We start from the raw sequence: 23086 nt of genomic DNA on the forward strand, positions 1-23086 counted from the left end.
ACAAAGAGACAGAGGGGGACACCACTCGTCAGAGAACAACACATATCAAGGACACAAAGAGACAGAGGGGGACACTCGTCAGAGACCATAACAAATGTATACATTTTTGTGACCAGAGATGAAACATTTTAAGGATATAGACAAAAACAGAACAAGCTAGCATGCCCTTGTGTCCCGAGGTTAATATGGCTAGAGTTAAAAGGCTAAAATGTTCCTTTAGACAAGGGGTTGTCAGATGGAGATCAACAGTGGTTTTCTTACCAGCCATGAGGAGGCAGATGATACACATAGAGAACGCCACCACCATGATGATGGGCAGCTGCAAGACAAAGATGACAAAAATATATTATTCGTAGTTTGGGGGGGGGGGGGAAAGCAGAACTCTGTATTAAAATGGAGGAGAGTACCAGAGATTTAGTCGTGTAAAGTGAATCACAAAACATGATGATCAGTCTTGGCATCCTGACTGGTGCCAGGACATCCCAAAAAGGCCTCTCCCCACCTCTCACCCCTATGATACATCCCTTTACATGTAGATATTACCCCAATTACCTCGACTAACCTGTGCCCCTGCACATTGACTTTGTACCGGTACCCCCTGTTCATAGCCTCGCTACTGTTATTTTATTGCTGCTCTTTAATTTTCTACTTATCTATTTTTTACTTAACACTTATTTTTCTTAAAACTGCATTGTTGGTTAAGGGCTTGTAAGTAAGCATTTCACTGAAAAGGCCTACACACCGGTTGTATTCGGCGCATGTGACAAATACAATTTTGATTTGATTTTGATTTGATTACTACTGTGAGATGGGGAGAGGCAACTGACCGTGAGGAACTTCCAGTCCTTCTGGATGCGGAGTGGAGTGGGTCCGTCTGTTTCATCAACAGCGTAGTTTCCAAGGAACAAATCAATGGAATCCTGGAGACAAGAAACACAAATACTATTTTATTTACTCTTTAAAGGACTGACAAAAGAACACAGCGAAATATCTCCATGTCTCTCTACAAAAACATGGATGAAGAATTATGTTCAGTTTTTGTAAAATTATGATTTTAGAGGACAACGATATTGGTCTATAGCAGCAAATGTATCAACTACACAGTAGATATCTGATTATTTATTGCTGTGACTACCTTATGTAGTTCACAAAAGGAACACGTCCCTTTTTCTAGGCTTTTAAACTGAAAAAATCAGACGTACTTGTCTGAAGCCGTCAGAGAAGTTGTTCTTGTAGTAGCGAATGGCAGAGTTGACTCCGTCCATCACCAGGCCCATCTGGGTCCTCTTCCCTGTCCTGGCGGAGGACAGGAAACAACAACCATCAATAACAGACACTGTCAACACAACAATGAGTGATACAGTCACCAGCAAGCAAGTACATTTACATTTACATTTTAATCATTTAGCAGACGCTCTTATCCAGAGCGACTTACATGAGCAATTAGGGTTAAGTGCCTTGCTCAAGGGCACATCGACAGATTTTTCACCTAGTCGGCTCGGGGATTAGAACCAGCGACCTTTCAGTTACTGGCACAACGCTCTTAACCACTAAGCTACCTGCCGCCCCAGGGCAGACAGTAGCCAGACTGTCTGCCCTAATGTCCACATAGCAATACTAATGGCATCAATCTGCTGAAGGAGAAATAACATCCATCAACAGCTCATGGCCACATGGAGATTATCCACCAACCAGCTAGTACCTAGCTCCCGAGTGGCGCAGTGGTCTAAGGCGCCGCATCGCAGTGCTAACTGTGCCACTAGAGATCCTGGTTCGAATCCAGGCTCTGTCGTGGCCGGCCGCGACCGGGAGACCCATGGGGCGGCGCACAATTGGCCCAGCGTCGTCCAGGGTAGGGGAGGGAATGGCCGGCAGGGGATGTAGCTCAGTTGGTAGAGCATGACGTTTGCAACGCCAGGGTTGTGGGTTCGATTCCCACGGGGGGCCAGTATGAAAAAAATAATGTATGCACTCACTTAACTGTAAGTCGCTCTGGATAAGAGCGTCTGCTAAATGACTAAAATGTAAATTAAAAATGTAGACAGTCTGCATAGAAATGAAAGAAAAGTGACTTCAAATTGAAGCCACACAACCAACAGTTGACCTCCAAACACACGAGCATAGTCTCTGGAGACATGCAGGCCTGTATATATTTCAGAGGTCAGAGGTACACTGACATGCAGGCCTGTATACAGTGCCTTCATAAAGTATTCATACCCCTTGACTTATTCCGCATTGTGTTGTGTTACAGCCTGAATTAAAAAAAGGATTAAATTGATTTTTTCTCTCTCACCCATCTACACACAATACTCCATAATGACAAAGTGAAAACATGTTTGTAGAAATGTTTGCAAATGTATTGAAAATAAAATACATAAATATCTAATTTACATAAGCATTCACACCCATGAGTCAATACTTTGTAGAAGCACCTTTGGCACCAATTACAGCTGTGAGTGTTTCTGGGTAAGTCTCTAAGAGCTGGATTGTGCAACATTTACCCATGATTTTTTTCAAAATTCTTCAAGCTGTCAAATTGCTAGACAACCATTTTCAAGTCTTGCCATAGATTTTCAAGTAGATTTAAGTCAAAACTAACTCGGCCACTCAGGAACATTCTTGGTAAGCAACTCCAGTGTATATTTGGCCTTGTGTTTTAGGTTATTGTACTGCTGAAAGGTGAATTAATCTCCCAGTGTCTGATGGAAAGCAGACTGAACCAGGTTTTCCTCTAGGATTTTGCCTGTGCTTAGCTCCATTCCGATGATTTTATATCCTGAGAAACTCCCCAGTCCTTAACGATTAGAAGCATACCGAGTGGGTACGGGCTCCCGAGTGGCGCAGCAGTCGAAGGCACTGCATCTCAGTGCTTGAGGCGTCACTACAGACCCCCCTGGTTCGATTCCAGGCTGTATCACAACCGGCCGTGATTGGGAGTCCCATAGGGCGGCGCACAATTGGCCCAGCGTCGTCCGGGTTTGGCCGGTGTAGGCCGTCATTGTAAATAAGAATTTGTTCTTAACTGACTTGCCTAGTTAAATAAAGGTTACAAAAAAAATGAAAATACCCATAACATGATGCAGCCACCAATATGCTTGAAAATATAGAGAGTGGTACTCAGTAATGTGTTTTATTGGATTTACCCCAAACATAACACTTTGTATTCAGGACAAAAAGTTAAAGGTTAGTATTGTGGAGTAACTACAATTTTGTTGATCCGTACTCAGTTTTCTCCTATCACAGCCATTAAACTCTGTAACTGTTTTAAAGTCACCATTGGCCTCATGGTGAACTCCTTGAGCGGTTTCCTTCCTCTCCGGCAACTGAGTTAGGAAGGATGCCTGTATCTTTGTAGTGACTGGGTGTATTGATACACCATCCAAGGTGTACTTAATAACTTTACCATGCTCAAAAGGGATATTCAAATGTCTGCTTTTTTTTTTTAACCATCTACCAATAGGTGCCCTTCTTTGCGAGGCATTGGAAAACATCCCTGGTCTTTGTGGTTGAATCTGTGCTTGAAATTCACTGCTCGACCGAGGGACTTTACAGATAATTGTATGTGTGGGGTACAGAGATGAGGTAGTCATTCAAAAATCATGTTAAACACTATTATTGCACACAGAGTGAGTCCATGCAACTTATTATGAGACTTGTTAAGCAAATGTTTACTCCTGAACTTATTTAGGCTTGTCATAACAAAGGGGTTGAATACTTATTGATTCAAGACATTTCAGCTTTTCATTTTTAATTAATTTGTAAAAAATAATTTGACATTATGGGGTAGGCTAGTGACACAAGATCTAAATTTAATCCATTTGAATTCAGGCTGTAACACAATACTTTCTGAAGGCAGCAGCACACCGAAACGCATTTCTATACCTTGTGAAGTCAGTCTTCAGGGCTCCTGTACCAGCGTACTGTTTGGCGCATGCGTTGGCATTATCAGCCCAAGCTAGCACAGAAAACAGACAGACATTATTAGCAGAGCAGTGTGACACACCAGACAGATCAACCTCATAGGACACTCAAAAGCTGCGTTCACACGCTACACTTAGCCCGGGGCTGACAGCCCCCTTAGCCCGGGGCTGACAGCACCCTTAGCCCGGGGCTGACAGCCTCCTTAACCCGGGGCTAACAGCACCCTTAGCCCGGGGCTGACAGCACCCTTAGCCCGGGGCTGACAGCCTCCTTAAGCCGGGGCTGACAGCCTCCTTAGCCCGGGGCTGACAGCCCCCTTAGTCCGGGGCTGACAGCCCCCTTAGTCCAGTGCTGACAGCCCCCTTAGCCCCTTAGCCCAGGGCTGACAGCCCCCTTAGCCCGGGGCTAAGTTTAACCCAGGGTTAGTGATATCCCTGGCCTAAGAGAATGCAGTGTGAAAAGGCCTAAAGTAGCTGCCATTCATGGGCTGTAGAGGGTGGCCACTTACCATTCTTGTAGATCTTCTCGAAATCAGCCTGCTCCTCAATCCGCTGGGCCACATGCAGGACACCCATCCGCTGTGGACAAACACCAAACAAGCATACATAAGTCCATTTAGAAGGGGATAAGGTAGGGAACTAGGGACAGGGCTCAGTCTTTCAGCTTGTTCTCTAAAAGAAACTGTCAATAATAATGTATCCAACTGTGTGAAACAGTAGCTACTGGTTGTCTTTGAGCAACCCTTTGTTCAACTCTCTGCCTCCCACCTATAACTTTCTTAGTTTGTTCTCTTATGGAACTGTCAGAATGATAACTCCCACAGTGTGCGAAACCAGGGGGTTTGAGGTTCTCTGCCTGGTCGCTGAGTATCTGTCAAGAAATAATGGGTTTAAATACTACTGCGGAGCAGTGTGCAGGTTTTCCTTTTCTTCAAGTGATAATGAGTGCAACCCTCCTAGCTCCTACCTGTGGCTGGGACTGTATAAATTAACATATTATGCATTAAATGGTCCCTCTGAGTGTATGTGTAACTCCCACACTCCTGTAGCTGGGACTGTATGGAGGTAGAATGGGGTACTCTGCCTGCTCCATCGGAGTGTACTGTCTAGCAAAAATAAGCATATAACATCCACACACATGTAGCTGGGACTGTATGGAGCAGTGGGCCAGCTCTGGAGGACTTACTACCTGTAGCTGGGACTGTATGGAGCGGCGTGCCAGCTCTGGAGGACTTACTACCTGTAGCTGGGACTGTATGGAGCGGCGGGCCAGCTCTGGAGGACTTCCTACCTGTAGCTGGGACTGTATGGAGCGGCGTGCCAGCTCTGGAGGACTTACTACCTGTAGCTGGGACTGTATGGAGCGGCGTGCCAGCTCTGGAGGACTTACTACCTGTAGCTGGGACTGTATGGAGCGGCGGGCCAGCTCTGGAGGACTTCCTACCTGTAGCTGGGACTGTATGGAGCGGCGTGCCAGCTCTGGAGGACTTACTACCTGTAGCTGGGACTGTATGGAGCGGCGGGCCAGCTCTGGAGGACTTCCTACCTGTAGCTGAGACTGTATGGAGCGGCGGGCCAGCTCTGGAGGACTTCCTACCTGTAGCTGGGACTGTATGGAGCGGCAGGCCAGCTCTGGAGGACTTCCTACCTGTAGCTGGGACTGTATGGAGCGGCGGGCCAGCTCTGGAGGACTTCCTACCTGTAGCTGGGACTGTATGGAGCGGCGGGCCAGCTCTGGAGGACTTCCTACCTGTAGCTGGGACTGTATGGAGCGGCGGGCCAGCTCTGGAGGACTTCCTACCTGTAGCTGGGACTGTATGGACGGCGGGCCAGCTCTGGAGGACTTCCTACCTGTAGCTGGGACTGTATGGAGCGGCGGGCCAGCTCTGGAGGACTTCCTACCTGTAGCTGGGACTGTATGGAGCGGCGGGCCAGCTCTGGAGGACTTCCTACCTGTAGCTGGGACTGTATGGAGCGGCGGGCCAGCTCTGGAGGACTTCCTACCTGTAGCTGGGACTGTATGGAGCGGCGGGCCAGCTCTGGAGGACTTCCTACCTGTAGCTGGACCTGTATGGAGCGGCGGGCCAGCTCTGGAGGACTTCCTACCTGTAGCTGGGACTGTATGGAGCGGCGGGCCAGCTCTGGAGGACTTCCTACCTGTAGCTGGGACTGTATGGAGCGGCGGGCCAGCTCTGGAGGACTTCCTACCTGTAGCTGGGACTGTATGGAGCGGCGGGCCAGCTCTGGAGGACTTCCTACCTGTTAGCTGGGACTGTATGGAGCGGCGGGCCAGCTCTGGAGGACTTCCTACCTGTAGCTGGGACTGTATGGAGCGGCGGGCCAGCATGCTCTGGATGACGTTGGTGCGGTCCAGACAGTCCATGCAGTTACTGCGGAACGTCCCCTTCTGCTGGGACAACACCTTCCCCTCCGTGTCAACCATGAAGTAGCTGCAGGGAGACAACAGAGGGGTCAGTAGACGAGGCTAGGAGAACACACATCCTCAGAGCCAGTAACAGCACTGTAACGTTGGGACACCACCTAGCCCTCCACTGCAGGGAGACAGAGGGGTCAGTAGACGAGGCTAGGAGAGAGCCAGTAACAGCACTGTAACGACGGGACACCACCTAGCCCTCCGCTGCAGGGAGACAACAGAGGGGTCCATTTATAATAAAGACAAGGCTAGGGGGTGTGTCCCAAATGGCACCCTATTCCCTATATAATGGCGCCGGAGGAGATGGCTGCTGTTTTACGGGCTCCTAACCAATTGTGCTATTGTGTGTGTGTTTTTTCGCGTTGTCTGTAACTTATTTTGTACATAATTGTTTCTGCCACCGTCTCTTATGACCGAAAAGAGCATCTGGATATCAGAACAGTGATTATTCACCTCGTACTGGACCAAGATTTATTCTTTAACGAGTCGGACGCGAAGGATTACTTCACCCAAATCCCCGTCATTCGCATGAAAAAGAGACAGAGATATAGGGGACCTAGGTCGGGTGCCTTGTAAGAATTAGTCGGCGAGTGGGTAACCCGCCTCTACCATCCGTCCTATTGGCCAACGTGCAATCATTGGAGAATAAACTGGATGAGCTCCGATCAAGACTATCCTACCAACGGAACATTAAAAACGGTAATATCTTATGTTTCACCGAGTCGTGGCTGAACAACAACATGGATAACATACAGCTGGCAGGGTTTTCTGTGCCTCGGCAAGATAGAACAGCAGGTCAGATGACGCAGATGCTAAGCTACAGGACTATTTTGCTAGCACAGAATGCAATATGTTCCCGGAACACATCCGATGGCATTGAGGAGTATACCACATCAGTCACCGGCTTAATCAATAAGTGCATCGATGACATCGTCCCCACAGTGACCGTACGTACATACCCCAACCAGAAGCCATGGATTACAGGCAACATCTGCACTGAGCTAAAGGGTAGAGCTGCCGCTTTCAAAGAGCAGGACTCTAACCCGGACGCTTATAAGAAATCCCACTATGCCCTCCGACGAACCATCAAACAGGCAAAGCATCAATACAGGACTAAGATTGAATCCTACTACACCGGCTCCGACGCTCGTCGGATGTGGCAGGGCTTGCAAACTACTACGGACTACAACGGGAAGCACAGCCTCGAGCTGCCCAGTGACACGAGCCTATGCGCACTTCGAGGCAAGCAACACAGAAGCATGCATGAGAGCACCAGCTGTTCCGGACGACTGTGTGATCACGCTCTCCATTGCCGATGTGAATAAGACCTTTAAACAGGTCAACATTCACAAGGCCGCAGGGCCAGACGGATTACAAAGACATATACTCCGAGCATGCGCTGACCAACTGGCAAGTGTCTTCACTGACATTTTCAACATGTCCCTGACCGAGTCTGTAATACCAACATGTTTCAAGCAGACCACCATAGTCCCTGTGCCGAAGAACACCAAGTTAACCTGCCTAAATGACTACCGACCCGTAGCACTCACGTCTGTAGCCAAGAAGTGCTTTGAAAGGCTGGTCATGGCTCACGTCAACACCATTATCCCAGAAACCCCAGACCCACTCCAATTTGCATACCGCCCCAACAGATCCACAGATGACGCAATCTCTATTGCACTCCACACTGCCCTTTCCCACCTGGACAAAAGGAACACCTACGTGAGAATGCTATTAATTGACTACAGCTCAGTGTTCAACACCATAGTGCCCTCAAAGCTCATCACTAAGCTAAGGACCCTGGGACTAAACACCTCCCTCTGCAACTGGATCCTGGACTTTACATTTACATTTACATTTTAGTCATTTAGCAGACGCTCTTATCCAGAGCGACTTACAGGAGCAATTAGGGTTAAGTGCCTTGCTTAAGGGCACATCGACAGATTTTTCACCTAGTCAGCTTGGGGATTAGAACCAGCAACCTTTCGGTTACTGGCACAACGCTCTTACCCACTAAGCTACCTGTCGCCCCCGGACTTCTTGACGGGCCGCCACCAGGTGGTAAGGGTAGGTAACAATGCATCTGCAACGCTGATCCTCAACAAGGGGTCCCCTCAGGGGTGCGTACTCAGTCCCCTCCTGTACTCCCTGTTCACCCATGACTGCATGGCCAAGCACGACTCCAACACCATCATTAAGTTTGCCGACGACACAACAGTGGTAGGCCTGATCACTGACAACAATGAGAGCCTATAGGGAGGAGGTCAGAGACCTGGCAGTGTGGTGCCAGGACAACAACCTCTCCCTCAACGTGATGAAGACAAAGGAGATGATCGTGGACTATAGGAAAAGGAGGGCCAAACAGGCCCCCATTACCATCGACAGGGCTGTAGTGGAGCGGGTCGAGAGTTTCAAGTTCCTTGGTGTCCACATCACCAACAAACTATCATGGTCCAAACACACCAAGACAGTCGTGAAGAGGGCACGACAACGCCTATTCCCCCTCAGGATACTGAAAAGATTAGGCATGGGTCCTCATATCCTCAAAAAGTTATACAGCTGCACCATCGAGAGCATCCTGACAGGTTGCATCACCGCCTGGGGCCAAGCTTCCTGCCATCCAGGACCTCAATACCAGGCGGTGTCAGAGGAAGGCCCAAAAAATTGCCAAAAGACTCCAGCTACACTAGTCATAGACTGTTCTCTCTGCTACCACACGGCAAGCGGTACCGGAGCGCCAAGTCTAGGTCCAAAGGGCTTTTTAACAGCTTCTACCCCCAAGCCATAAGACTGCTGAACAGCTAATCATGGCTACCCGGGATATTTGCATTGACACCCCGTTACTGTTATGTTATTGTTGCTCTTTTTTTTCTCCAGTTTATTTAGTAAATACTTTAACACTTATTTTTCTCAAAACTGCATTGTTGTTAAGGGCTTGTAAGTAAGCATTTCACTGTAAGGTCTACACCTGTTGTATTCGGCGCATGTGACAAATATAATTTGAGTTGATTTGATTTGTCTACTTGGGCCCTGGTCAAAACTAGTGCACTATGTATGGAATAGGGTTCCATTTGGGATGCAAGCCTGAACACATATGCCCGGAGGTTTTTCAGACGTCACTGACTGACTACTGTACTCACTGGTATGTTACCCTGAAGACAGACCAGACTGACTACCGTAATGTAATCACAGGTATGTTACCCTGAAGACAGACCAGACTGACTACCGTAATGTAATCACAGGTATGTTACCCTGAAGACAGACCAGAGATAAAAGGGTAGAAAGAATGAAAACGACCCTCTCCTTTGTGTTCATATGCCTATCCTCTTGCTAAGGAACTTAACTGGAGTCTTGTATGGTTGTGGGTGTAGACTAGCAGCTATTTAAAAAGGAGTCAATAGGGAGAAATACCTGTATTCATCTTGTGTCTCAGCTACATTGTCCACCAGGATATTCAGACGATCCCATCTCATCCGGCTGCACTCCTTGTGGAAGTCAAATGCTACGTACCTGCAGCCAATAGAAACAGCATGAATACACTAGATCCATCCATTCATCCATCCATCCATCCATCCTCATCATTTTTACATTTAGCAGACGCTCTTATCCAGAGCGACTTACAGGAGCCATTAGGGTTAAGTGCCTTGCTTAAGGGCACATCGACAGATTTTTCACCTAGTCGGCTCGGGGATTAGAACCAGCGACCTTTCGGTTACTGGCACAACGCTCTTACCCACTAAGCTACCTGCCGCCCATCTAAAAAGGTATAAATCACTCAAAATGCTAAGCCAGATGGGTGAGTGTTCAGGAGAGCGGTGGTCTGTTCCTACTTGATCATGCCGTTCTCCAAGCCAGACGCCATCTTGGCAAAGGCTTGTTCCAGGGGCTTCTCTGAACCCTTCTGATTGACCTGGAGGAAAAAGAACACAATCTTATATCCATCTCTCTAATGCGTCTCTCTCACAATTATGTGACAAAGTGATGTTAGCCATTGTGAGGCTTTAAAAAAAAAATGGAGGGGCCTACCAAGTTCAGAATGGTCTGCTTTCCATAGATGAGGACCTGGGAGTCAAAATGCCTCTGGAAGCCATCCATCTATGAAGACAGTTGGGGAAAAATGCGTTAATTGATGATTTGGTAGACAAAAGATCCACAGAGTGGGTTTACCTAACCTTTGACCTGTTGTACTGTAATGCAATAGAAAGAGGGAAACAGAAGATGTAAAATCCCTTACGTGATTGGTGTTGTTGCTGATCAGTGGTTTGGGCTTGTATTTCAGGTTGGGCCTCTGAGACCAGAAGAAGGGCATGGAGCCTCGTGTCTGTGGAGGGAAACAAACATTATCTGAAAAAAAACTTTAAAAACGCTCTTATTTCTCTGGATTGGTTCAGAGCCTATTCAATAACTGGAAACAACTACTACTACTATTAATTCTACTACTACTATTTCTACGACTACTATTGCTGTTGTCTACTACTACAGTCTACTACTACTACTACTACTACTGCTATTACTTATACTACTACTACTACTACAACAGTCTACTACTACTACTACTACTACTACTACTACTACAACAGTCTACTACTACTACTACTACTATCACTACTACTACTACTATCACTATCACTACTACTACTACTACTACTACTACTACTGCTACTACTACTACTGCTACTACTGCTACTACTACTGCTACTACTGCTACTACTACTACTGCTACTACTACTGCTACTACTACTGCTACTACTGCTGCTACTACTGCTACTACTACTACTACTACTGCTACTACTACTGCTGCTACTACTGCTACTACTATCACTACTACTACTGCTACTACTACTGCTACTACTACTGCTACTACTACTACTACTGCTACTACTACTGCTGCTACTACTGCTACTACTATCACTACTACTACTGCTACTACTACTACTACTACTGCTACTACTACTACTACTGCTACTACTACTACTACTACTACTGCTACTACTACTGCTGCTACTACTGCTACTACTACTGCTACTACTACTGCTACTACTACTACTATTACTTCTACTTCTACTGCAGTCTACTACCACCACCGTCTACTACTACTACTTCTACTACTACTGCTACTTCTACTGCTACTACTACTTCTACTTTTCAAACTCACCTGTACGAATGAAGCCCTCCCTCCATTGTACAGGACTATTTGCTCCGTCTCCACAAAGTTAGCAGCGTGGCCCTCAGAATCGATACCTGAGGAAAAAAAACGAATAATGATAATGAGAGAATGATTACGCATGTCCACGGGGCCATTACCGATTCAACATGCCAGTAATGCTGCTCAGTACAGTACAATGGCTGCGTACCCAATTGGCACCCTGTTCCCTATATAGTGCACTACTTTAGACCAGGGCCCTATGAGCCCTGGTCAAAAGTAGTGCACAACATAGGGAACAGGGTGCCAACTGGGACGTGGCCATGTGTCTTACCTCTGACGTAGTACCTGACCCCAGCCCTGAAGCAGCTCCTTCTGGATATGAGGATCCATTCAAAGATCTTCCCGTTGACACGGCACGGCTTCATCACAACGACTGGATCAGGCTCATCAAGGACCTCACATAATACACTGCTACAGCATCAGCCCATAGGCCAAGCTGTACCTAAGTCTGTGTCCCAAACTGCACCCTATCCCCTATATAGTCTGGTCAAAAGTAGTGCACTATATAGGGGATAGCCAGTGACTGATGGCCGTTTGGGACGTAACCTAAGTGGAGGATGTTATTGTTCTTGTACTCTAAGCAGAGGATGTTATTATTTATTTCCTGGCGACGGTTACCTAAAGTGCCCCCTGAGGGAATGATTTAAGTTGCATTGAGTTGAAATTGGTTATTGGAACACTCAGAGAGACCCATTCAAACTCAACGTTCTGATTACTACTACACTAAGATCGGTGGGAGCAGAGCAAGACCATGCAAAGGATACATCCATGGACAACAGGGATCGCAAACTTGTGAAGCTGAAAAGGGAAGAAAATATCACATTTAAACTGGATACATTCAACAAGAAACAAAGGAGGAAGACTGTGGTCATCTATAGTTATTGTTCAAACAAATATAGTTAATTTTGGAGGGGTAAGGTTGACGTTACCTTGTCCATATTCTAATACACTTACCTCTGGTACATTAGAATAAGAAACAAAGGAGGAAGGCTGTGGTCATCTATAGTTATTGTTCAAACAAATATAGTTAATTTTGGAGGGGTAAGGTTGACGTTATCTTGTCCATATTCTAATACACTTACCTCTGGTACATTAGAATAAGAAACAAAGGAGGAAGGCTGTGGACATGTGTAATGTGTTATAAGGCATATCATCACACTCACCTCTGGCTGTGCAAGGAACTCTCTCAGGAGGCTTCCATTCCACACAAACCTCTGATCTGCCTAGAAACAGGAGAACCAATCAGTCAATCACAGACTCAATAAATTAATCCCTCAATCTATAGTGCCTTCAGAAAGTATTCACAACCCTTTTCTAGTGTTACAAAGTGGGATTATAATTGATTTGAATTGTCATTTTTGGTCAACGATCTACAAAAAAAAACAAATGTAAAAGTTTTTAAAAAATACTAACATTTTGTGTAATTAATGGGGGGAAAACACTATCTCTTGATTACATACGTTTTCAACCGCATGAGTCAATACAAGTTAGAATCACCTTTGGCAGCGATTACAGCTGTGAGTCTTTCTGGGTAAGTCTAAGAGCTTTGCACACCTGGATTATACAAGATTTGCTCGTCATTCTTTTTAAAAAACGATTTAAGCTCTGTCAAGTTGATTGTTGCTTGACAGCCATTTTCAAGTCTTGCCATAGATTTTCAAGCAGATTTAAGTCAAAACTGTAACTAGGCCACTGAGAATGTCGTCTTGGTAAGCAACTCCAGTGTATATTTGGCCTTGTGTTTTAGCTAACTGTCCTGCTGAAAGGTGATTATGTCTCCCAGTGTCTGGTGGAAAGCAGAATGAACCAGGTTTTCCTCTAGGATTTTGCCTGTGTTTAGCTCTATTCCATTTATTTTTATCTTAAAAAACTCCCTATTCCTTGTCGATGAAAAGCATACCCATAACATGATGCAGCCACCACCATGCTTGAAAATATGAAGAGTGGTACTCAGTGATGTGTTGGATTTGCCCCAAACATAGCACTTTGTATTCAGGACAGGTTAATTGCTTTGCCATATTTTTTTGCAGTATTACTTTAGTGCCTAGTTGCAAACAGGATGCATGTTTTGGAATATTTTTTATTTTGTACAGGCTTCCTTCTTTTCACTCTGTCATTTATGTTAGTATTGTGGAGTAACTACAACGCTGTTGATCCATCCTCAGTTATCTCCTATCAAAGCCATTAAACTCTGTTTTAAAATCACCATTGGCCTTATGGTGAAATCTCTGAGCGGTTTCCTTCCCATCCGGCAACTAAGTTAGGAAGGGCGGCTGTATCTTTGTAAAGTCGTGTGAATAATTTCTGAAGGCACTGTATCTGTCAATCAGCCTGCAGTAAATTATCTCCATCAGTTTGAGCAGACAGTGGTGTGTGTGTGTGTGTGTTTACGTGAGTAAATGCTTCTGTGTGTGTGTGTGTACACGAGGGCAAGGTGACTAGTGTGGTTAACATGAATGGCAGGAGCCCAAACACCACAGTGACACTCCTCCAATATGGATGAGAGAGGGATATCATCATCTAAGCCATTGTGATTGACTAGCTTGGTATGCAATAGGAGAAAACTCTGGCCCTGTCCAAAAACAACTGTTATGCTCCTAAAATAATCACTTCATGTAGATTTGAAAGAATCGGTTAGTTATAAGCAATATGGTGGTAGCTGCACCTTGCCCTCTGGATATGAGCAGTATGGTAAACTGTCTACCTCTATCAATCTTTCCAGGTCTGCACAAGAGCCTCGAGGGTTAGGTTGGGTCTAGGGTTGTTTCTGGACAGGGTCTTTGTTTCAGAGAAACAATAGTCATCTCACCCCCTCCTCCCTCCTACCCTCTTCCACACCTCCTCGCTCTCCTCTCTCTCTTCCCTTCCACACCCCCACCCTCTTTTCACACACCCTCTCCCCCTCTCCCTCTCCTCCCCTCTCTCCCCTCCTCATGCTCTCTCTCCCTCCCTCCCTCCCCCCTCTTCTCCTACCCTCTTTTCACACACCCTCTCCCCCTCTCTCTCCTCCTCTCTCTTGTCCTCTCTCTCTTTCCCCTCCTCACGCTCTCTCTCCCTCTCTCCCTCCCCCCTCTTCTCCTACCCTCTCCAGCAGGCTCATCTCCTGGAAGTCGTGGCTGACGTTGGCCAGTCTCTGGAGGGTGTGGGTCAGGTCATAGTCAGTGCAGAAGTAGAATCCATCTGTAGTCAGCACGTTGTTAATCATGGACAGGAATGTCTTGTTGTCATGCGTCTGGATGGGAGAAAATAGATTTTAGCTGGTTGGGCACAACTCATGACAGTGCAGTTTGCCGTTTTGTGTAGGAGTTGTGTGTGTGTGTGTGTGTGAAAAGAGAGGCTGTTAAGCCAGGGACTTTTCATATGAAATTAAACAGCATGCTTTATTTAGAAACATTGACAATAATCTTACTAGGTGACCTATAAACAAATTAAATAAATCTGGCTAAAATAAATCTGAACGGCATCAGATGTTCTGAAGTACTATTACAGCCCTGGTGGTTTCAAAATGGGGCCTTGTTATGCACGGTTGAAATCATCTCTTACATATTACAATAGCCCTCCGAGTTGATGGGTTTCATTCTAAACCTTGTCCACTTCACCTCCCTCCCAGAGTTTAGTGCACAACTTCTAATGATCTCTGCGTCCCAAATGGCTGCACCCTATTCCCTATGTGATGCAGGTGACATTTGGGACGCAGCCGATGTCTAAAGGAAAGCCATATTTTGGTATTTGTTTCATTAGTCCATTGATTTTTGCTTGTCAGTAATCAAGTATCCAAGATATGGAACTTGCAAAATACAGAAATTATCCCCTTCTGATGCATTTTGGATGGGTGGAGAGAGAGAGAGAGAGCGAGACAAGACGGACATGAATGACTACAGCTATGACCACAATTTCTCCTTTCTACCAAAGTGTGCACTTCTCAATGTGTCTTTCCGTGATCCCTCACGTCCCACCTGCTTGTCTCCTTCTCAACAGTATCGGAGGAGAAGGTCCAAGGTTCCTCCCCTCTTCTTTCAGTATTTGTCTCTATGCACACTCACAGGGTCCTACATCATCACATACTCACACACAAACTCAATTTTCTCACTCGCACATAATATGCACATACATTTATACTGACTCTACACAACCCACTCACATACAAGCTGCTGCTACTCTGTTTATCTTATATCCTGTTGCATAGTCAGTCACCTTACCCGTATACATACAGTGCATTCGGAAAGTATTCAAACCATTTTACTTTTTCCACATTTTGTTACGTTACAGCCTTGTTCTAAAATTTATTAAAATAATTGTTTTCTTCATCAATCTACACACAATACCCAATAATTTTAGCAAATTTCTTAAAACTTAAAAACAAATACCTTACTTACATAAGTATTCAGACCCTTTGCTATGAGACTCGAAATTGAGCTCAGGTGCATCCTGTTTCCATTGATCATCCTTGAGATGTTTCGACAACTTGATTGGAGTCCACCTGTGGTAAATTCTATTGATTGGACATGATTTGGAAAGGCACACACCGGTCTATATAAGGTCCCACAGTTGACAGTGCATGTCAGAGCAAAAACAAGCCATGAGGTCTAAGGAATTGTCCATAGAGCTTCGAGACAGGATTGTGTCGAGGCACAGATCTGGGGAAGGGTACCAAATCATTTCTGCAGCATTGAAGGTCCCCAAGAACACAGTGGCCTCCATCCTTCTTAAATTGAAGAAGTTTGGAACCACCAAGACTCTTCCTAGAGCTGGCCGCACGGCCAAACTGAGCAATTGGGGGAGAAGGACCTTGGTCAGGGAGGTGACCAAGAACCCGATGGTCACTCTGACAAAGCTCCAGAGTTCCTCTGTGGAGATGGGAGAACCTTCCAGAAGAACAACCATCTCTGCAGCACTCCAATCAGGCCTTTATGGTAGAGTGGACAGACGGAAGCCACTCCTCAGTAAAAGGCACATGACAGCCAGCTTTGAGTTTGCCAGAGGCACATAAAGACTCTCAGACCATGAGAAACAAGATTCTCTGGTCTGATGAAACCAACATTGAACTCTTTGGCCTGAATTCCAAGCGTCACGTCTGGAGGAAACCTGGCACCATCCCTACGGTGAAGCATGGTGGTGGCAGCATTATGTTGTGGGGATGTTTTTCAGCGGCAGGGACTGGGAGACTAGTCAGGATCGAGGGAAAGATGAACGGAGCAAAGTACAGAGAGATTACATTTACATTTACATTTTAGTCATTTAGCAGACGCTCTTATCCAGAGCGACTTACAGTTAGTGAATACATATTTTTTTTTATACTGGCCCCCGTGGGAAACGAACCCACAACCCTGGCGTTGCAAACGCCATCGCTCTATCAACTGAGCTACATCCCTGCCGGCCATTCCCTCCCCTACCCTGGACGACGCTGGGCCAATTGTGCGCCGCCCATGAATCTCCCGGTCGCGGCCGGCTGCAACAGAGCCTGGATTCGAACCAGGATCTAGTGGCACAGTTAGCACTGCGATGCAGTGCCTTAGACCACTGCGCCACTCAGGAGATCCTTGATGAAAACCTGCTCCAGAGCGCTCAGGACCTCAGACTGGGGCGAAGGTTCACCTTCCAACAGCACAAAGACCCTAAGCACACAGCCAAGACAACACAGGACTGGCTTCGGGACAAGTCTATGAATGTCCTTGTGTGGCCCAGCCAGAGCCCGGCCTTGAACCCGATCGAACATCTCTGGAGAGACCTGAAAATAGCTGTGCAGCGACACTCCCCATCCAACAAGATAGAGCTTGAGAGGATCTGCAGAGAGGAATGGGAGAAACTCCCCAAATACAGGTGTGCCAAGCTTGTAGCGTCATACCCAAGAAGACTTGAGGTTGTAATCGCTGCCAAAGGTGCGGCAAGAAAGTACTGAGTAAAGCGTCTGAATACTTAAAATGTCATATTACCATTTTCTTATTTTTATATACATTTGCAAACATTTCTAAAAACCTGTTTTTGCTCCAGACGTATTGTGTGTATATTGATGAGGAATTTTTTTTATATATTTTAGAATAAGGCTGTAACGTAACAAAATGTGGAAAAAGTCAAGGGGTCTGAATACTTTCCGAATACACTGTATCTACCTCCATCACGCCAGTACCCCTGCACATGTAAATATGGTATTGGAACTTACTTTTTAAATATTTCCTGTGTATTTCCTGTGTATTTCATATTTCTCGTGTTATTTTTTTATAGTAATACATTGTTATTCATTATTGCATTGTTGTGTTTTGAGTTTGCAAGAAAGGCATTTCACTGTACTTGAGCATTTGACATTAAAACTTGAAACTAAGGTCTTCTCCAATGTGTTTTGAAGAGAAGGAGAGGAGAGAGGATGCAAATGGGATTGACCCTATACCGCCTCACTCCATACGAGGCTGCAGCTGCTTCCCTGCATTATGTCAGCACTTTGTATCCTGTTTTTGCCAGTGAATGCAGTGTCTCTCTCCTCAAGATGACTGACGGCCAAATACATTAAAATGCAAGTCTTGTGTTCCAAATGGTGCCCTATTCCCTATATAGGGCATTACTTTTGGCCTCTGGTCAAAAGTAGTGCACAGTATAGGAAATAGGGTGCCATTTGGAATCACACATGGTTTCTAATACCTCCAAACTAAATTTCCACTCCACCCACGGCACTCATCGAAAACATGAAGTATTAAAACACCTGAGGCATTTTAGACCAAAACTTTCACTGATAATTCTAATAAGAAAATATATAAGTCTTTCTTTACGTATCAAGTAAAGAGTGTGTGACAACTTCCATTTTCCATAACAAAGGAAATTCACTGTGACCTTTAGTAAGCTGTGCTGTTAGCAAGCGTTGTTCTGACTGTGTGCTGTGGTGCATCTCTAAACAGATACAATGACTTGTGGTGCATCTCTAAACAGATACAATGACCTGTGGTGCATCTCTAAACAGATACAATGACCTGTGGTGCATCTCTAAACAGATACAATGACTTGTGGTGCATCTCTAAACAGATACAATGACTTGAGGTGCATCTCTAAACAGATACAATGACCTGTGGTGCATCTCTAAACAGATACAATGACTTGATGTGCATCTCTAAACAGATACAATGACTTGAGGTGCATCTCTAAACAGATACAATGACTTGTGGTGCATCTCTAAACAGATACAATGACCTGTGGTGCATCTCTAAACAGATACAATGACCTGTGGTGCATCTCTAAACAGATACAATGACCTGTGGTGCATCTCTAAACAGATACAATGACCTGTGGTGCATCTCTAAACAGATACAATGTCCTGTGGTGCATCTCTAAACAGATACAATGTCCTGTGGTGCATCTCTAAACAGATACAATGACCTGTGGTGCATCTCTAAACAGATATAATGACCTGTGGTGCATCTCTAAACAGATACAATGACCTGTGGTGCATCTCTAAACAGATATAATGACCTGTGGTGCATCTCTAAACAGATACAATGTCCTGTGGTGCATCTCTAAACAGATACAATGATCTGTGGTGCATCTCTAAACAGATATAATGACCTGTGGTGCATCTCTAAACAGATATAATGACCTGTGGTGCATCTCTAAACAGATACAATGACCTGTGGTGCATCTCTAAACAGATACAATGACCTGTGGTGCATCTCTAAACAGATACAATGACTTGTGGTGCATCTCTAAACAGATACAATGACTTGAGGTTGCGTCCCAAATTACACCCTATTCCCTTTATAGTGCACTACTTTTGCACATTTCCCAGTTACAGTAAAGCACTTAGTATCAAACATTGACTGCAGGATTTGTTTTAAATAAATGTTAACAATTTGAATATTTCTGAACACTGAAATGATAAGCCTGAAAGCCTGAAGGAATTGATTTCAAATTGGAATTTGTAGAATTCTTGGGGATAATATTGAATTGGGAATTGAATTCTTGGAATTTACTTAACATTGGATTTGACACTACTGTAGCTAGGTCCCCTCTAGTTCAAAGCTACTGTCTGTTAGCTACTGTAGCTAGGTCCCCTCTAGTTCAAAGCTACTGTCTGTTAGCTGTACTAACGCTACTGTAGCTAGGTCCCCTCTAGTTCAAAGCTACTGTCTGTTAGCTGTACTAACGCTACTGTAGCTAGGTCCTCTAGTTCAAAGCTACTGTCTGTTAGCTACTGTAGCTAGGTCCCCTAAAGTTCAAAGCTACTGTCTGTTAGCTGTACTAATGCTACTGTAGCTAGGTCCTCTAGTTCAAAGCTACTGTCTGTTAGCTACTGTAGCTAGGTCCCCTAAAGTTCAAAGCTACTGTCTGTTAGCGGTACTAACGCTACTGTAGCTAGGTCCCCTCTAGTTCAAAGCTACTGTCTGTTAGCTGTACTAACGCTACTGTAGCTAGGTCCCCTCTAGTTCAAAGCTACTGTCTGTTAGCTGTACTAACGCTACTGTAGCTAGGTCCCCTCTAGTTCAAAGCTACTGTCTGTTAGCTGTACTAACGCTACTGTAGCTAGGTCCTCTAGTTCAAAGCTACTGTCTGTTAGCTGTACTAACGCTACTGTAGCTAGGTCCTCTAGTTCAAAGCTACTGTCTATTAGCGGTACTAACGCTACTGTAGCTAGGTCCTCTAGTTCAAAGCTACTGTCTGTTAGCTACTGTAGCTAGGTCCCCTAAAGTTCAAAGCTACTGTCTGTTAGCTGTACTAACGCTACTGTAGCTAGGTCCTCTAGTTCAAAGCTACTGTCTGTTAGCTGTACTAACGCTACTGTAGCTAGGTCCTCTAGTTCAAAGCTACTGTCTATTAGCGGTACTAACGCTACTGTAGCTAGGTCCTCTAGTTCAAAGCTACTGTCTGTTAGCTACTGTAGCTAGGTCCCCTAAAGTTCAAAGCTACTGTCTGTTAGCTGTACTAACGCTACTGTAGCTAGGTCCTCTAGTTCAAAGCTACTGTCTGTTAGCTGTACTAACGCTACTGTAGCTAGGTCCTCTAGTTCAAAGCTACTGTCTATTAGCTGTACTAACGCTACTGTAGCTAGGTCCTCTAGTTCAAAGCTACTGTCTATTAGCGGTACTAACGCTACTGTAGCTAGGTCCTCTAGTTCAAAGCTACTGTCTATTAGCTGTACTAACGCTACTGTAGCTAGGTCCTCTAGTTCAAAGCTACAGTCTATTAGCTGTACTAACGCTACTGTAGCTAGGTCCCCTAAAGTTCAAAGCTACTGTCTGTTAGCTGTACCATAGCTACTGTAGCTAGGTCCTCTAGTTCAATGCTACTGTCTGTTAGCTAAAGTTCAAAGCTACTGTCTGTTAGCTGTACTAACGCTACTGTAGCTAGGTCCCCTCTAGGTCAAAGCTACTGTTTCCATGGCAGTGTGCTTTCCCTACTGCCTGTCAAACACTAGGATAGATTGAAAGGAGATTCTCCCTGCGTATTGACACAATGCAAAGTCACAGATATGGATGGATTGATAACAAGCAACAGCTATCAGTGAATAGATATCCTGTAACTAGGAAGAGTTTCAAACAGAACCATCCGACTGAGTATTAGAATAGGAAGCGTAAAACTTCTGAAAATACAGTGCAGAACCCCGTGGTCTAGCGGTAACACTCCCGGCTAGTCACAACCCACCACAGACTGGGTTCAATCGCCACATCCACCCTTCCTACTGGTCTCTCATTTGCCTGTCTTCCCCCTCTGTTTCCAACTGTAGTGTAAAAAAATATATAAAAAATAATATATATATCCCAAAAAGTGTATGAGTGTGTTTGTCACCTGGTTCTCAGTGAGGTGAAGCACCGTCTTTTTGTAAGAGATGACATCAAAATCCACAGCCTTCCACACAGCGTGACCCAGGAGGCTGCCCACATTCCTCTTCTTGGTAATGACGATCAGGTACATCCCTGTGAGAGGGGAAACCACAGTTAACGTCAGCCTGGTCAACACCCTATTTAAAACAGTAACGTGTTAGTTACAGGGGTACATCCTGTAGGGACAAGGGTTACGTTCCGATAATCTCCTTTCTCCCCAAGTGTTCACTTGTTCAATTCCCTTCACTGATTTGAAAGGTAATGACTGGTATAAGAAATACGGTGGAAACTCCCTCTAGCCCAGGGGTGTCAAACTCAGATTGCCCTGGGGGTCGCATTCGGTCTTCAACGAGGTCCGGAGGGCCACACTTAAAACTGATTATATTTCCTCGCCGTACAAATTTGCTAAAAAGTCATCTATCCATCACTTTTGGTATTTGATGCTCCCTGACTGTCTAGCTTTCATTTCGGTGATTATTAGCGAGCTGTACAAAGTCAATAAAATTCCTGAATGTAGGCCCATTATCATTTCTACACATACAGTGGGGAAAAAAAGTATTTAGTCAGCCACCAATTGTGCAAGTTCTCCCACTTAAAAAGATGAGAGAGGCCTGTAATTTTCATCATAGGTACACGTCAACTATGACAGACAAATTGAGAGAAAAAAATCCAGAAAATCACATTGTAGGATTTTTTATGAATTTATTTGCAAATTATGGTGGAAAATAAGTATTTGGTCACCTACAAACAAGCAAGATTTCTGGCTCTCACAGACCTGTAACTTCTTCTTTAAGAGGCTCCTCTGTCCTCCACTCATTACCTGTATTAATGGCACCTGTTTGAACTTGTTATCAGTATAAAAGACACCTGTCCACAACCTCAAACAGTCACACTCCAAACTCCACTATGGCCAAGACCAAAGAGCTGTCAAAGGACACCAGAAACAACATTGTAGACCTGCACCAGGCTGGGAAGACTGAATCTGCAATAGGTAAGCAGCTTGGTTTGAAGAAATCAACTGTGGGAGCAATTATTAGGAAATGGAAGACATACAAGACCACTGATAATCTCCCTCGATCTGGGGCCCCACGCAATATCTCACCCCGTGGGGTCAAAATGATCACAAGAACGGTGAGCAAAAATCCCAGAACCACACGGGGGACATAGTGAATGACCTGCAGAGAGCTGGGACCAAAGTAACAAAGCCTACCATCAGTGACACACTACGCTGCCAGGGACTCAAATCCTGCAGTGCCAGACGTGCCCCCCTGCTTAAGCCAGTACATGTCCAGGCCCGTCTGAAGTTTGCTAGAGTGCATTTGGATGATCCAGAAGAGGATTGGGAGAATGTCATATGGTTAGATGAAACCAAAATAGAACTTTTTGGTAAAAACTCAACTCGTCGTGTTTGGAGGACAAAGAATGCTGAGTTGCATCCAAAGAACACCATACATACTGTGAAGCATGGGGGTGGAAACATCATGCTTTGGGGCTGTTTTTCTGCAAAGGGACCAGGACGACTGATCCGTGTAAAGGAAAGAATGAATGGGGCCATGTATCGTGAGATTGTGAGTGAAAATCTCCTTCCATCAGCAAAGGCATTGAAGATGAAACGTGGCTGGGTCTTTCAGCATGACAATGATCCCAAACACACCGCCCGGGCAACGAAGGAGTGGCTTCGTAAGAAGCATTTCAAGGTCCTGGAGTGGCCTAGCCAGTCTCCAGA

General features: G+C 45.2%; 1 protein-coding gene across 1 annotated transcript in view; it reads right to left on the reverse strand.

The window, feature by feature from the left end:
• LOC121586823 (phosphatidylinositol-3-phosphatase SAC1-A) overlaps nt 1-23086 on the reverse strand; it is a 34204-nt gene that overhangs the window by 1613 nt on the left and 9505 nt on the right. The window contains exons 4-19 of the mRNA XM_041903820.2: nt 21326-21453; nt 14643-14792; nt 12724-12783; nt 12325-12358; nt 11832-11933; nt 11510-11595; nt 10589-10675; nt 10381-10449; nt 10185-10264; nt 9766-9864; nt 6232-6370; nt 4430-4499; nt 3883-3955; nt 1203-1296; nt 828-920; nt 262-319 (exon numbers count right to left, since the gene is read on the reverse strand). Of these exons, the coding sequence (XP_041759754.2) occupies nt 262-319; nt 828-920; nt 1203-1296; nt 3883-3955; nt 4430-4499; nt 6232-6370; nt 9766-9864; nt 10185-10264; nt 10381-10449; nt 10589-10675; nt 11510-11595; nt 11832-11933; nt 12325-12358; nt 12724-12783; nt 14643-14792; nt 21326-21453 (1422 nt within the window). The remainder of the gene's footprint in view (nt 1-261; nt 320-827; nt 921-1202; nt 1297-3882; nt 3956-4429; nt 4500-6231; nt 6371-9765; nt 9865-10184; nt 10265-10380; nt 10450-10588; nt 10676-11509; nt 11596-11831; nt 11934-12324; nt 12359-12723; nt 12784-14642; nt 14793-21325; nt 21454-23086) is intronic.

This window comes from Coregonus clupeaformis, chromosome 17, assembly GCF_020615455.1.
Source record: "Coregonus clupeaformis isolate EN_2021a chromosome 17, ASM2061545v1, whole genome shotgun sequence".
Lineage (NCBI taxonomy): Eukaryota > Metazoa > Chordata > Actinopteri > Salmoniformes > Salmonidae > Coregonus > Coregonus clupeaformis.